Source organism: Pelecanus crispus, chromosome 1 (assembly GCF_030463565.1).
Source record: "Pelecanus crispus isolate bPelCri1 chromosome 1, bPelCri1.pri, whole genome shotgun sequence".
Taxonomy (NCBI): domain Eukaryota; kingdom Metazoa; phylum Chordata; class Aves; order Pelecaniformes; family Pelecanidae; genus Pelecanus; species Pelecanus crispus.
The window spans coordinates 160,574,550-160,587,812 of record NC_134643.1 but is presented as its reverse complement, the minus strand read 5'-3'; the positions used below and the strand labels follow the sequence as shown (position 1 = coordinate 160,587,812).

Here is a 13,263-nt window from a genome sequence, read left to right as displayed (position 1 = left end):
AGAGTATTGCTTTGGCTCTCTTCTACTTTAAATTCTCTAAGTCAGAAAGGAGAGTCAAATTTTGGTCTTTCAAAGCTAGGGCCTGGCTTTCCTCCTCCTCCTAGCATTCAGAACATAAGCAAAAGAGGAGAAAACTTCAACAACACTCATGTAGCCAAAGCAATATCAGATATGGATCTCACTTAAATCAAGACTGAACGTCTTTGGTGGAAATGTGCACAGGCGTGCTATCGACCCAGGGAATATAGTGTTAGTGATGCATGGACGCGATGCAGTGCACCTCTTGCTTACTAGCCTGATCAGAGATGCGTGGTGGTAGCCAGAGTGAAAGATCAGGGTTGTGGGGCTCACGTAGGCTTGATCCCAGCAACCTTTTCCAATGAAGTCAGTGCTCTTTGCCTGAGCAAGAACCATAGAATCTTGCCTTTAGTGTAAATTGGTAAACCTGGCAGACAGGACCAGACATATGTAAGTAAAGCACATGTTAACAAAGTGGGTGGCATGTTGAAATCTCTGCAGTCACTCTGCTTATAACCGTTGTTGGTGCAAGGTTTCAGAGGCTCACCTGGAGATCCAGGACTCCAGGGCAGGGGTGGCATTCCAGCTCCTCCAGGTCCCAGAGGTGAACAAGGAGCAACAGGTTTTCCGGGTCCGGTGGGATTTGAAGGTAAGAGATGTCACACAGCACTTCTTCCCTCTTTCCCATTTCACTGCCATAAATTGCTCTGTAGTTACTACATCACTGGATGGGGAGGAAGGGAGGAGAGAGAAAGTTTCTGTCCTCACAGAATCTTCACAAGGGACAACTAACTAACATTTAATAGAGTTATCTTAAAGCAACATCTTCAAAATAAGTTTTATAGGTTTAGATGTCAGTCCACTCATGTGAGTGAGTTTGTTGTGATCTGAGTGTATTTTTATATTGGTTTTCTCTTAAGTATTTCAGCCTACTGTTTTACTAGCAGTTACATTCACATGGTTGGGCAGGTGATATTTGGATCAATTATATTTAAGGGAATGGGAATGTATTTGTAAAAGAAATACCTGTTTCCTTATCCAATGAAAGAGCATAACAATTACTATCTTAATTAGCTAAGTACACAGAGAAAAAGGTATTTGCAGAACATATTTTTAACTGTATGAAACAAATGCAAGCAATTCAAAAACCATTGGCTAATCTTGGACTAAGAAAACATTTTAAAGGAAAAATATGCTCATCTGTATTGTACGAAGTATGCTCAAATTCATCAGAACTTTATACGTGACTTTCTCTGGCTCTGATAGTGATCATCTTAGAAACCAGGGAGCCTGATCCAGCACTAATCTGCTTCAAAAGCAACTGCTATAATCCTAGAACTACGGCTCTTTTAACAATAACTTACCATAAGAGGAGGCATCATGCAATGAAACTTACTTCATCAGCAGCTTAGCTGGAATATCAGCTAGCATCAGAGCGTTTGTGGGAGTACAAACTAAGTTGTATTATTTCTTTTCCCCCCACCCTTCTAAGGTCAGCCAGGCCGCCCCGGTAGCCCTGGGCTGCCAGGCATGCCGGGTCGCAGCGTTAGCATGGGCTACCTGCTGGTGAAGCACAGCCAGTCCGATCAAGAGCCAATGTGCCCCGTTGGCATGAACAAACTCTGGAGCGGATACAGCCTGCTGTACTTTGAAGGACAAGAGAAAGCTCACAACCAGGATCTAGGTACGTACAGGTATTGCTGGCAGCAGCCTCAATTCCATCTTTCTGGCTGAAAAGAACAAAAAGAAAAAAAAAATAGAACTTGGAGAAAGCTGGGACTTCAGCAAGCAGGCTTAGGAAACACCAAAATGAGAAGATAAAAACTGTATGTCTGCACAGAGTACCCCTGAGAGAGGTCCTACAAGTCATTAGTGTTGTTCAAGGGGACCTGTAAAGCCAGCGAAACATTCTGGACCACAGGGTTTTACTGACACATGCTCAGGAAGGAGCAGGAAACTGCAAACATGCATTGTCTTCTTTGAGAATGATTGCCATCATCTCTCTTTTTTTTTTTTTTTTAAACAGGTCTGGCCGGCTCATGTTTGGCTCGTTTTAGTACTATGCCATTCCTCTACTGTAACCCTGGGGATATTTGTTATTATGCAAATCGAAATGATAAATCCTACTGGCTCTCAACTACAGCACCTCTTCCAATGATGCCTGTGGCAGAAGAAGACATTAGGCCATACATCAGTCGCTGCTCAGTTTGTGAGGCCCCAGCTGTGGCAATTGCTGTCCATAGCCAAGAAGCTTCTATTCCTCACTGCCCTGAAGGCTGGCGCAGTTTGTGGATCGGATACTCCTTCCTTATGGTATTTGTTCTCCAGTGTCACATTTTGTGTGGCACTGGCTTTTAAGTTTGAGTCTTAGACACTAGGAAGGCTGCTACGGTTTAGATCCAGCAACACCAAAACCATGCATCACACTGGGGAACCAGGGAACCACAAAACTAGTTTCTAGGAAGAAGAGGAGAAACAAAATTTCTATGAATTGCAGAGAAAATTGCCTCTTGTCAGACTAGCATCTGGAGTCCTTACTTTATGTACAAAATAGTGCTTTGGAGCAGAACACAGGGACAACCATGAATTAGCAAATAAAATTGCACTAAGGTGCAACAGTAGCCTACAAAGCATTTGCACAGCTAAAGATTGGGAGTTACTTATGTACATCACTATTAAGAAGCTGATCTGGAGGAAAAAAAAAAAACCCAAAATTTTCCCCTTCTTTTGGAATCTTTAAATCATTGATGTTTGGTCGAAGATTTAGAAGCCAAAGTCTTTCACGTAGTTTGGAAAGAGAGACAGCTTCCTGTCGTTTTTAAACTAAAACTTCAGTGTTGAATCGCTAATGGCAACAAGAGCTGAGCTGTATAACCCATGGCTTATAGGATCTCTTAGATCTTGTGATCTTATAATTAGGAAATGGGGGGTTACAGAAAAGCTTAGCAGTAGGTGTGCAGTGGAAGACCTACTGAAGGGCCTGACCTGCTTTTCTTGCAAGACTTGTATGGAGGGATCATGTAAGCACTGGAGGGCTTAACATGGTAAAGAGCAGCTAGAATGTGTTAGTGAATGATCTGACAGATGCTCATTTTTCTCACTTGCTTGATGTACACAAGAGTCAAAACCTGCAACAGTATGCCCATGTTGTTAACTCATTAAAGACTGGACTGGATGCTGAAGTAAACAGGATTGGGGAAAAAAAAAAAAAAAAGATTTCTCTGGCACAAAACATCATAGAAGAACAATAGTCAATCTTACCCGCAAACGATTTGTTTGTCAAAAACCAAAAAATTAAATTTTCCAGAAAATAACATAAAGGGAAATCTGATTATTTTTAATTTAGTTACGGAGTGGGGCGGAAAAAAGGTTTTGAGAAGGCAGGTCAAATTTTTGACCAGCCCTACATTTGACCTTTCTTTTGCTCCTAGAAAAAGCCCTGATACCAATCTACTTCACAAGAATTCCAAGGATTAATTAAATGTTTGCAAAGCCCTGTGTAAACACTGAGCATTGTTAAAAGCAAAGTTGTCACCTTAGCAAGAACCATTTGGCAGGACAAAGTCCTGCTAGCACCAAGGAACACACAGTGAGAAGAGTTCACATTTTGCCAGCTAGCATTCAGAGCAAATGAATTGTTTGGTGTACATATTTTTTTGCTTCTTGGGCAACTACGGAGGAAGTACAGCACCCTTCTGGTTATCTCAGAGTACATATTGTTTTACTTCCTTGGCTTAAATTTGTCGCCTCCTTCCCCTCAGTAAGGTACAACCGTGAAGGGAGTCATCATGGACTCCTGCCCAAAGAGCCGTAGAAGTCAGTCAGATTTCATGTAGCAAGGGCACCCCACTAGCATGCATCCCTTAAAGGTGGAAGTGTTGCAGAAGAATAAAGGGCCGTGGCCAATACAGGCAGAGCTGTTAGGCATAGAGTTGGAGCTCGTGCGCTGAGTGTAGGAGTGGCAGTGCTTGCCCTGAGGTTGTCAAGTGGGTCTGCTCCCAAGCCAGGGCTCAAATAGCATTTGCAGTTTTTACTAACTGCTTTCCAGTTCAGCTGCAAAGGCCTCAAAGCGCCAACTTTATGCTGCTTCTTACCAACTTTATTCTTGTAGAGGGATGCACTACAAGAACGGTTTTGCTCCTGAACTTGAAAAAAAAAACCCAACCAAAAAAACTGTCTAAACCTCAGCAATATGCAACACCAGCCAGAGATGAGAGTCTTTTACTTTGTTAAAAGGTAGCCACTTCTGTTACTCATTTATACAAACACAGTGGGCCTCTCGCAGCATGAACCAAGCCAGTTACAGCTTGCACCGTTATAGTATGGTGTTTATTAAAACCTAGGCAGGCAAACATATTGGATGTGCCCAGATTTCTCCCTACATTTACAAAATTATTTAGCAACTTTATTTTCCATCTGCTTTCCTTTATATTGCAAATTCCTTCAGTTTTTAACAGAAAATTAAACAGCTTCACTTAAAAATGCAGCTGTACAGCTCTTAAGGGGACAGAGGAAATGCCTGTTTTGTTAGCAGTGCCTTTGACAGAAGAAAAGTAACATGCAGTTCATTACCACAGTGTGTGTCAAAGGTAACAGTTGAGTGGTGTCAAGAGGCATGATTTTGGTGTACTTTGCTGTCAAAAAATATGCCATAGAGGGAACTAGTTATTTGTATAGAAGCTAATTTGTTTCCACAGTGCTCCTCATGTGCGATGCAGAGTAAGACAGACTTTATAATTAGGGAAATTCAAGTTAGCTATAACATGGAAAGCTCTTCTCAGTGAGGGTAATCAGAGGAATAGGTTGCCCAGAGAGGTTGTGGAAACTCCATCCTTGGAGGTATTAACAACCTTTGACCGAGGGCAACTTTGGAGTCGGCCCTGCTCTGAGCAGGGGACTGGCTGACGTGACCTCCGGTGGGCCCTTCCCACCTAAATGGTTCTCCAGTTGTAAGACTTCCAACAGTGAAAATCTTAAGTATAGAAAAGGTGTTTGTCAGAAGATTTTAAAGTGGCATCAATGTATGAGGTGGCTCCTTTGTCTATACAAAGCATAGCCAAACCCTTAAGCCTTGCGTAGTTGCAGGATTAGCCAACTCTCTGCTCTGGAGATAAGAACTTGGAGCAATTCTAGTGGTTTTTCTCTTTTCCCCCCGTGTAAGTTTTTGATGGCATTGCCTGAGGTTGTACTCTAAACGCTGCCCTCCTTGTCTCGTTTAGCACACTGCTGCCGGTGATGAAGGTGGAGGACAGTCGCTGGTTTCTCCTGGGAGCTGCTTGGAAGATTTCAGAGCGACTCCTTTCATCGAATGCAATGGCGCACGCGGAACCTGTCACTACTTTGCAAATAAGTACAGCTTCTGGCTCACTACGATCGACCAGCCCTTCCAAAGCAAGCCCTCGGCAGATACACTCAAGGCAGGACTCATCCGAAGCCATATCAGCAGATGTCAAGTCTGTATGAAAAATTTATAGAAGTCTTTCACAGTATAAGGAACCTGCTTATCATGTAGTTCTTATACAGTGAAACCTTCCATGATGGTTAGACATTTGAATAAATCACATTGGTGCTTTTTTAACTTATTACCTCAAAAGCTGAATGGAAAATTAATTTTTAAAAGTGTCTGTAAAAGCAAATTAAGTGTAACACAAATTAAGGCTAACACACCGATCTAGTGCTGTGTTCTCCTACTATACAGTATATATACATTTTTTGCTAGTCTAACATTATGTCATTTGCCAAATGATACAAATACTCACAGCTTTGAAACACCAAGAAAACTTTAATAATAAATGGTTACCTTGGTCAGATACCAACTACATTTATTTTAAGAGAATATATGTGTCTTTTCTATTTACTGTATTTGTCACAACAGTAAACACTAACAGCTGCAGTTCTGGAAATTAACACAGGGCCATCAAAGTGCTAAACCCTTGCAAAATACTGAAAATATACTCTGGAAAGTGCTTGAAACCTAACTTTGATTTTAGTATTTTATGCTTGAGCATTTCAAACACACCCAAAACAATCATCTTTTTATTCTATTTGGGTTTTTTCCAGCCTCACCATGCTTTAGCACTTAACCACTGGCGATAGCAGAGAAGCCCACAGGCCTCCCAAAAATAGTGACCGCAAAATGCAACTCTTCCTATTTCGATTAGGAGACTATATGATGAAGATCAGCATTTTATTTTAAAAGTTTGATGATTTTTTCCGAGACATACCCCAGGCCAAAGGATCATTACAAAGGTCTCTTGCTCCACTGTGTTGTGGAGCAGACATTGATCTGTGTCACACTGCCCACACAGCAGCGGCACCGAGTGATTTTTGCATTGCAGCTTTTCCCCTCTGAAACCAAGCCACTCCTCACAAGCAGATTGTAACCACGTACTGTTGGAGCAGCTATAGCACATAGAGTAGGTTTTGCAGGAGAGCGTATTGCTCAATGCCACGTGGCCTTCAGACGCAGACCTTCCAGACCTGCCAGTTGTCTGTCTGAAAGCATGCTGTCCTGGCAGCTGGGGACACGTGGCAATGGGATGACCACCAGCCCAACTTGCAAACATCCATTCTTGCAAAAGCAAAGGGGAAAGAAGCAAGGCATTTATGTGCCACCATCTTTTCCCATAGAGAACCAGGTTATTGCCTGCCAGGCTTGATAAATGGCCCTAGAGTGACTAGCTCTTTCCTTCTGTAGAAAGATGCAATTTAGCCCAAAGTTGTCTGTCACCACCGCAAGAGAGGGGCAGAAAAAAAGTATCAGCTGCAAATGTCCTAGTCGCATTGTCTGATTGTATACCTGAATGCTTAAAACTGAAATCGAAGGCACTTTTGTAGCAATGACAGTTGATTTGTCAACAGTTCACCTCAGTCCTGCTTCAGGTGCTTCTTGGCTTTTCTAATTACATTCCATCCTCACTGTATCATAAATAAAAGATGTTTTTTTTCTACATGTCTATTTGTTGATGATTTCCATTCCTGTACAATGCATATGGACTGCTCTGTTGAATTACTTTGCACCTAAGGAATTAGAAAAGCACTACCAGAAAGCTCCTTCCCCTGAAATTCAAACGCTTCAACCACGAATACACTTAAAAAGATCCAAGAGGGAAGCTGTGTTTCTAAAATTGCTCGTTTAAGCTGAACTACTGGAATAGTATTTCATCTGTTGTTAGGAAGAACAATTTAGGCCAATAAACTGACATTTCAGATTAAAGCAACACATTACACACCCTACAATGTTCAGGAAACCAACATTAACCCAACTTGACTAATGTTACCTCTGCAAAAAATATAAAGTATAAATTAAGTTAAAGTTTTTAGCTAGCACACTAACCTAGAATAGTTGTACATATAATTAGCTAGATAAACAGAAATTACCTGAGTTTGCAATGAGCTCTCTGGCCATGCCGTAGCTCTGAAAGGCAGCCCCCAAACAAACTAATCGCACTAGTATTTGTTTCAGCTAAATAAAATACTTACCAATTGAAAACATTGCAGTCAGCATGAGCCAAATCTATTCCACATTTGCCAGTTCTTTTACGCATGGCAGTAACAAACACCCAAGAATCAGCAATTTACCTTTTCCAGGGGTTGCTAGACATCAGTGGTCGCGGGATGATCACACAGTTATCACTTGTGATTTTTACAGCATGCAATGATGGCAATGCAGCACATTCAGTGTTTTAAGAGAATTCAAGTGGAGGTTATACAAAGCTGTAAAAAATGATTATGTCAACAACAGCAGCAAACTATTTGGATTTTTCATGGCTAATACATGGCCTGATCTTCCTATGCAGCTCATTTTTTTTGCATGTAAAACTTTAGCAGTTCGGTCTTCCTCCGACAGTTGCTTTGCCTCTTAATTTTCTCTGACTCGCATAAGCTGTTCTTAACAAGTTTGTTCAGCGCAGCATTGGCACAGCATTCAGTTGACCGCGCAGGCATGGTGCAGGAAAAAACAAACAAACCACAAAACCCCACAAGGCACCAAGCAGACATGAACTTCTGTGCTTTGTTTGTGTACGTCATGTGCTTCGGGTCTGTGTACTCATACCTGTGTTTCTCCAAAGCCTGCGTAATCGCTGTTGAGAAGGGGAGAGAGCTCGCGCACGCAAACACGTGGAATATTTGCAGCAGCCAGAGGATTTCACCTGGTGAGCTGACCCAGAGCACAGCATGGCGGGGGGGGGGGGCTGACTTATTCAAACTGCCTCTTAGCTGCAATTTACCTCCTCTCCTATGAAGAAAGGCTGAGAGAGTTGGGCTTGTTCAGCCTGGAGAAGAGAAGGCTCCAGGGACCCCTTCAATATATAAAGGGGGCTTCTAAGCAAGATGGAGAGAGACCTTTTACGAAGGCCTGTAGTGGCAGGACAAGGGCCAGCAGTTTTAAACTGCAAGAGGGTAGATTTAGATTGGACATAAGGAGAACATTTGTTACAATGAGGGTGGTGAGACACTGGACCAGGTTGCCCAGAGAAGCTGTGGATGCCCCATCCCTGGAAGCGTTCAAGGTCAGGCTGGATGGGGCTTTGAGGAGCCTGCTCTAGTGAAAGATGCCCCTGCCCATGGCAGGGGGGTTGCTCTGGATGATCTCGGAAGATCCCATTCAACCCAAACCATTCCACGATTCTGTGATCCCAGAACCTACTTCCAAGAAGTTAAAACATTTTTATACAGGAAGAACTCAGCTACAGCAAAATAAAACAATCTTTTTACTGAACTATAGTGTTCCAGCCTAGGATGTAAAGACCACAAGTGTTCTGCCTGGGTTTGACCAAGTCAAATCTTTTGCTTCAAAGCATGCTCTTTGCTTCCTACACTTTCCTGTTTGAAAACATGCTGAAGTATAACATGCTGCTGAGCCTGGAGAAGGTAAACGAGATTACATTCCCCTTCCATAGGTAACAGTGCATCAGAATTATCAGCATAGATATAGTGAGGTCAACATGGCAACATCAGTTGACACTGATTATTGTATTCTGATATAATTATTGTATCAGGACTAGTGTGGCCAGCAGGAGCAGGGAGGTGATTGTCCCCCTGTACTCGGCACTGGTGAGGCCACACCTGGAATACTGTGTCCAGTTTTGGGCCCCTCAATACAAGAAAGACATTGAGGTGCCTGAGCGTGTCCAGAGAAGGGCAACAAGGCTGGTGAAGGGTCTGGAGCACAGGCCTTATGAGGAGCGGCTGAGGGAACTGGGGTTGTTTAGCCTGGAGAAGAGGAGGCTGAGGGGAGACCTTCACAACGAAAGGATTATCGAGCACTGGAACAGGCTGCCCAGGGAAATGGTTGAGTCCCCATCCCTGGAGGTATTTAAAAGATGTGTAGATGTGGTGCTTAGGGACATGGTTTAGTGGTGGACTTGGCAGTGCTAGGTTAACAGTTGAACTTCATGATTTTAAAGGTCTTTTCCAACCTAAACAATTCTATGATTTCCTCAGGCTGTATCAACCAGATCAGCCAAGTTAGTTCACACTCTACATGACTGGGCTTGTCCACGCCTGCCAGAAATAGAAACTTAGCAAACAGCAAGCAGTAAACATGACCCCGCAACAGAAGGTATCAGATCACCGCCAGAAGAGAGGCTGGGGGGGGTCACTGCTGATGTGCTGGATGACGCCCCAGTGCAGTCAGCAGCCACCCCATAACCGTGCAGGGAGCAGCGGCATCCTCAGGGATTAGAGACTAGGTACGTGTCAGTGCAAGACATACTGGACGAGGGGAACAAGTAACTTCGCTGCACTCCATGGCCTATGAGCAGAAGAGTAAAAACAGGCAGTGGTGCTTCCCACCACGACACGGGCAAGGGCATAACTAAGCTGAAGCAGGTGCCTCAGCAGCTCTGCCTGCCCCATGGGCACCCAGGCGGTTGAGGCTCCTTTCGTGGCCCCCATGAGACTCGAAGCCTTGTTGGGGTTATCAGGGGCCAATGGCAACCTCTGTCACGTACCATCAGGGCCTGCGAGGGGCAGGGAGCAGGATGGGGCCTTCCCAACCCCCCTGGCATGGATCCTCCCCGACTCGCCCCGCCACCCTTCCCTCCCCGTCGGGTCACAGCCTGGCCCATCCATCACCTCGGGCACAGGCAGGCCCGTAGCTCACATTCACCCAGCGTGGCCAAAAATAACATCTCTTGTATTTCACTGTTCAAACATTTCACACATCTGGACAAACATAATGGGGAGAGACGGGGGGGAAATACTTTTAAAACCAGGTTTCCCTCCCAGGCAGGGCAGGCAGAATGCCTGGGTCCCCCTTTCACCCGCCATCACTAGTTCTGGCAGGCAGGGTTTCCCAGCTGCAGCAGCACCGCCGCAAACGGCCCAGCTCCAGGCTGCGCACCGAGGTTATTAATGGCGAAGGTGACCTCGCAGCGACGGAGGAAAACACTTGCTGCAGCCGGTGGGATGCCGAAGAGCTGGCATAGAACAGGTGCATGGCGCAGCCGCTGTGAATGCAGGTCCTAGCCCTGGCCCAGCTTGACTGGTGGCCCAGCCTACAGGAGCTATGCTAAAAGTACATCAGCTGCTAGGTTGTGAGGCTATTAAGACAACAAGAGTTAGAATCAGTGTGCATCAGTGCAGTTCCTCTGCTGCCAGCCCCTACCCTGCAGCTTCACTGATCCTCCCCATCAATAAGCCAAGATGAACTGTTCCAATAAAATTATAGGGGGGGCAAAAAAAAAAAAGCATTTAGCTGGGATATCAGGATGCACCTGCAGAAGCAACAGGGAAATAAATGAATTCATGTTAGGACATTTAATAAGCACAAGAGCAGACCATATTGTATTGCTCCTCTATGCTGTTAAAAAAAAAACAAACCAAACAAAAAAAAAAACCAAATGAACACAGCAGCACTAAACAGAAAAAAAAAAATATATCTGGCAATTTCAGTGTTGAGGGCTGAACTGTGCTCTCTAATAATGCTTGCAGACGTGCATAGGCACTGCTGCAGCAGATAGAGCATCAACACCGGGCCGTAAAAATGAAGCTCAGTTTCAGTTACTAGTAAAATAATAATAACAAAAAAAAAAAAATCCTACATCAAACCCCAGAAACCTTCAAGTTTTGCTTGAAGGCACAACCTGACTTCAGAAAGTAGTAAAGAAATGGGGCTAGCATGCACACTGAGCAATCCAGATCTCCTCCTGATTTCTTATCAGTAGCTCCTGTGTATCACATGGCCTCCCAGACTCTGCTGTGCAACCCCATGACCTCTCACAGGCTGGCAGAGTGACAACCCATCATAACCCAGACATTTTTCAAGGAACAATAGCCAGCGACACTAAAAAGCCACAAACGTCATGCCAGACAAGTGTAGCCCTAAGGGCAAAAGCACAGCATGCAAAACTGGTTCCTGTGTCATCTCTTTCGTGAAAACACCCAAGTTGGAGCTTTCGGAAAGACTGTAAGAATTCCTTAAGATCTCACATGAATCAAATGTTAGTGGCAACTGAATTGCAAATATTGATACCTAAAGAACTGTTAAATGTTAAATTTACAAATATTTTTCCTGTTCTGTACCTTCCAGGTGTACATCTCCCAAGCATGTCCCAAAAGTCTGACCTTTTAACCAGTGCATGCTGCAAGTTCAGTTGTCGCCAGATGCAGCAAAACCAGAGGTGGACCTCCCACAGATGTGTTGGCAGATCGCTTTGGTCACAAACAAGACTGAGGTTGTAGCCTGTTTGTCTCTTCCCAGTTCTGAGGGAAGACTAGACACTGGCCTTGGAATTTTGTTAATAGCTAGAAGGTTTTTAATTGTATACAGTTTTAAATACCACTGAGCAGGTGCAGTTAAGTCTCTGACAGATTGGCAGGTGCTAAACTGCAAACTCCTAGCAAAACCAAAAGATGACAACCCTTGGTAGAGCCTGTAGTGATAGGACAAGGGGTAATGGTTTTAAACTAAAAGAGGGTAGATGCAGACTGGATATAAGGAAGAAGTTTTTTACAATGAGGGTAGTGAAGCACTGGAACAGGTTGCCCGGAGAGGTGGTAGATGCCCCATCCCTGGAAACATCCAAGGTCAGGTTGGACGGGGCTCTGAGCAACCTGATCTGGTTGAAGATGTCCCTGCTCACTGCAGGGGGGCTGGAGTAGATCACCTTTAAAGGTCCCTCCCAACCAAAATTATTCTATGATTCAAATGTACAGAGGTTTTCCTCTTGAGCCATTCTTCCCCACTACACATGTACTGTGCATAAACTTGAAAGTGGTAAATAAAGCTACTATTCTGCAGCAAGTTGCTCAAGAGGACATACTTTTGAAAAAAAAAATGTTTTAAATATACTTAATAATAATTTAATTCATTATTCATTTAGGAATTGTCTCCCTATGTATTAAACAACTATGATTTGGGTGGGACAGAGAAAGGCAACGACAAAGCATAAGAGCAACCAACCCCTTAGTTTTAGCAAATTATGCCAGAAGCACCCATAGGAAGATGAAGGAATCCCCACACAACAACTTGCAGAATGCAACATGCGAGCTGCATCTTTAGGGTTTTTGGGGGGTTTGGAAGGCGTTGGTTTTTGGGGTTTTTTTTTTGGGGGGGGGTGGGGGGTGGTGCAGTACAGAGGTTTAAACTAGCAGTTCTTCACTCTGGTTACAGTGTCTCCATGTGAGCTCCTGGGTCACTGCGTGCATTCTTTGTAGCCAGGAGGGTTGGGAAACTCTAGGAGCAGTACTGAGTATTATAGCCCCTCCTTTTTACTGTAGTCAGGAGAGAAACCACCTCATTAGTGGTCCTTCATGCGCCTTTCTACTCCACAAAAGGCAGTTTCTCTTCCCTTCCTCCTGCATTAGCCAGTGTCACCTCAGAAAATGCCAGTCCTCACTTCCCACCAGGTAGATGGTAATGTCATGCGTAGCTGCTAAAAATCAAAGCTGCAGCTTTGCCTGGGCACAACTAAGGAGGAGTTGGAAGGGAGACAGAACACGGGCGTTCAACACCATGGTATCCTATAGGCACCATAAAGAGGTCTCTACAAAATGCAGAGAAAATAGAAAACTACTTCCTTCCCAAAAAAATCTTTGATATCCACATTAAAAAGAATTATAAGAGAAAAATGAAAGAAAAATCTTCCTCCAGCACTTGCCATTAGAGCAGCAAGAGCTGTGATGCTGCCTGTTAATACATGAAAGCCCACTATGGAAGGAGAATTCACATTAATAAAGTCTCCAAATGAATAGTATGTATCCACAGTGATTTTAATAGTTCAGCTTCTGAATCTTACA

The 13,263-nt window shown here is 43.9% G+C and overlaps 1 protein-coding gene across 1 annotated transcript in view; it reads left to right on the top strand.

The window, feature by feature from the left end:
• COL4A2 (collagen type IV alpha 2 chain) overlaps nucleotides 1-5,492 on the top strand; it is a 120,013-nt gene extending 114,521 nt beyond the window's left edge. Inside the window, exons 43-46 of the mRNA XM_075717221.1 lie at nucleotides 551-667; nucleotides 1,511-1,702; nucleotides 2,045-2,331; nucleotides 5,238-5,492. Coding sequence (XP_075573336.1) covers nucleotides 551-667; nucleotides 1,511-1,702; nucleotides 2,045-2,331; nucleotides 5,238-5,492 — 851 coding nt within the window. The remainder of the gene's footprint in view (nucleotides 1-550; nucleotides 668-1,510; nucleotides 1,703-2,044; nucleotides 2,332-5,237) is intronic.
• Nucleotides 5,493-13,263: the final 7,771 nt, after the last annotated feature.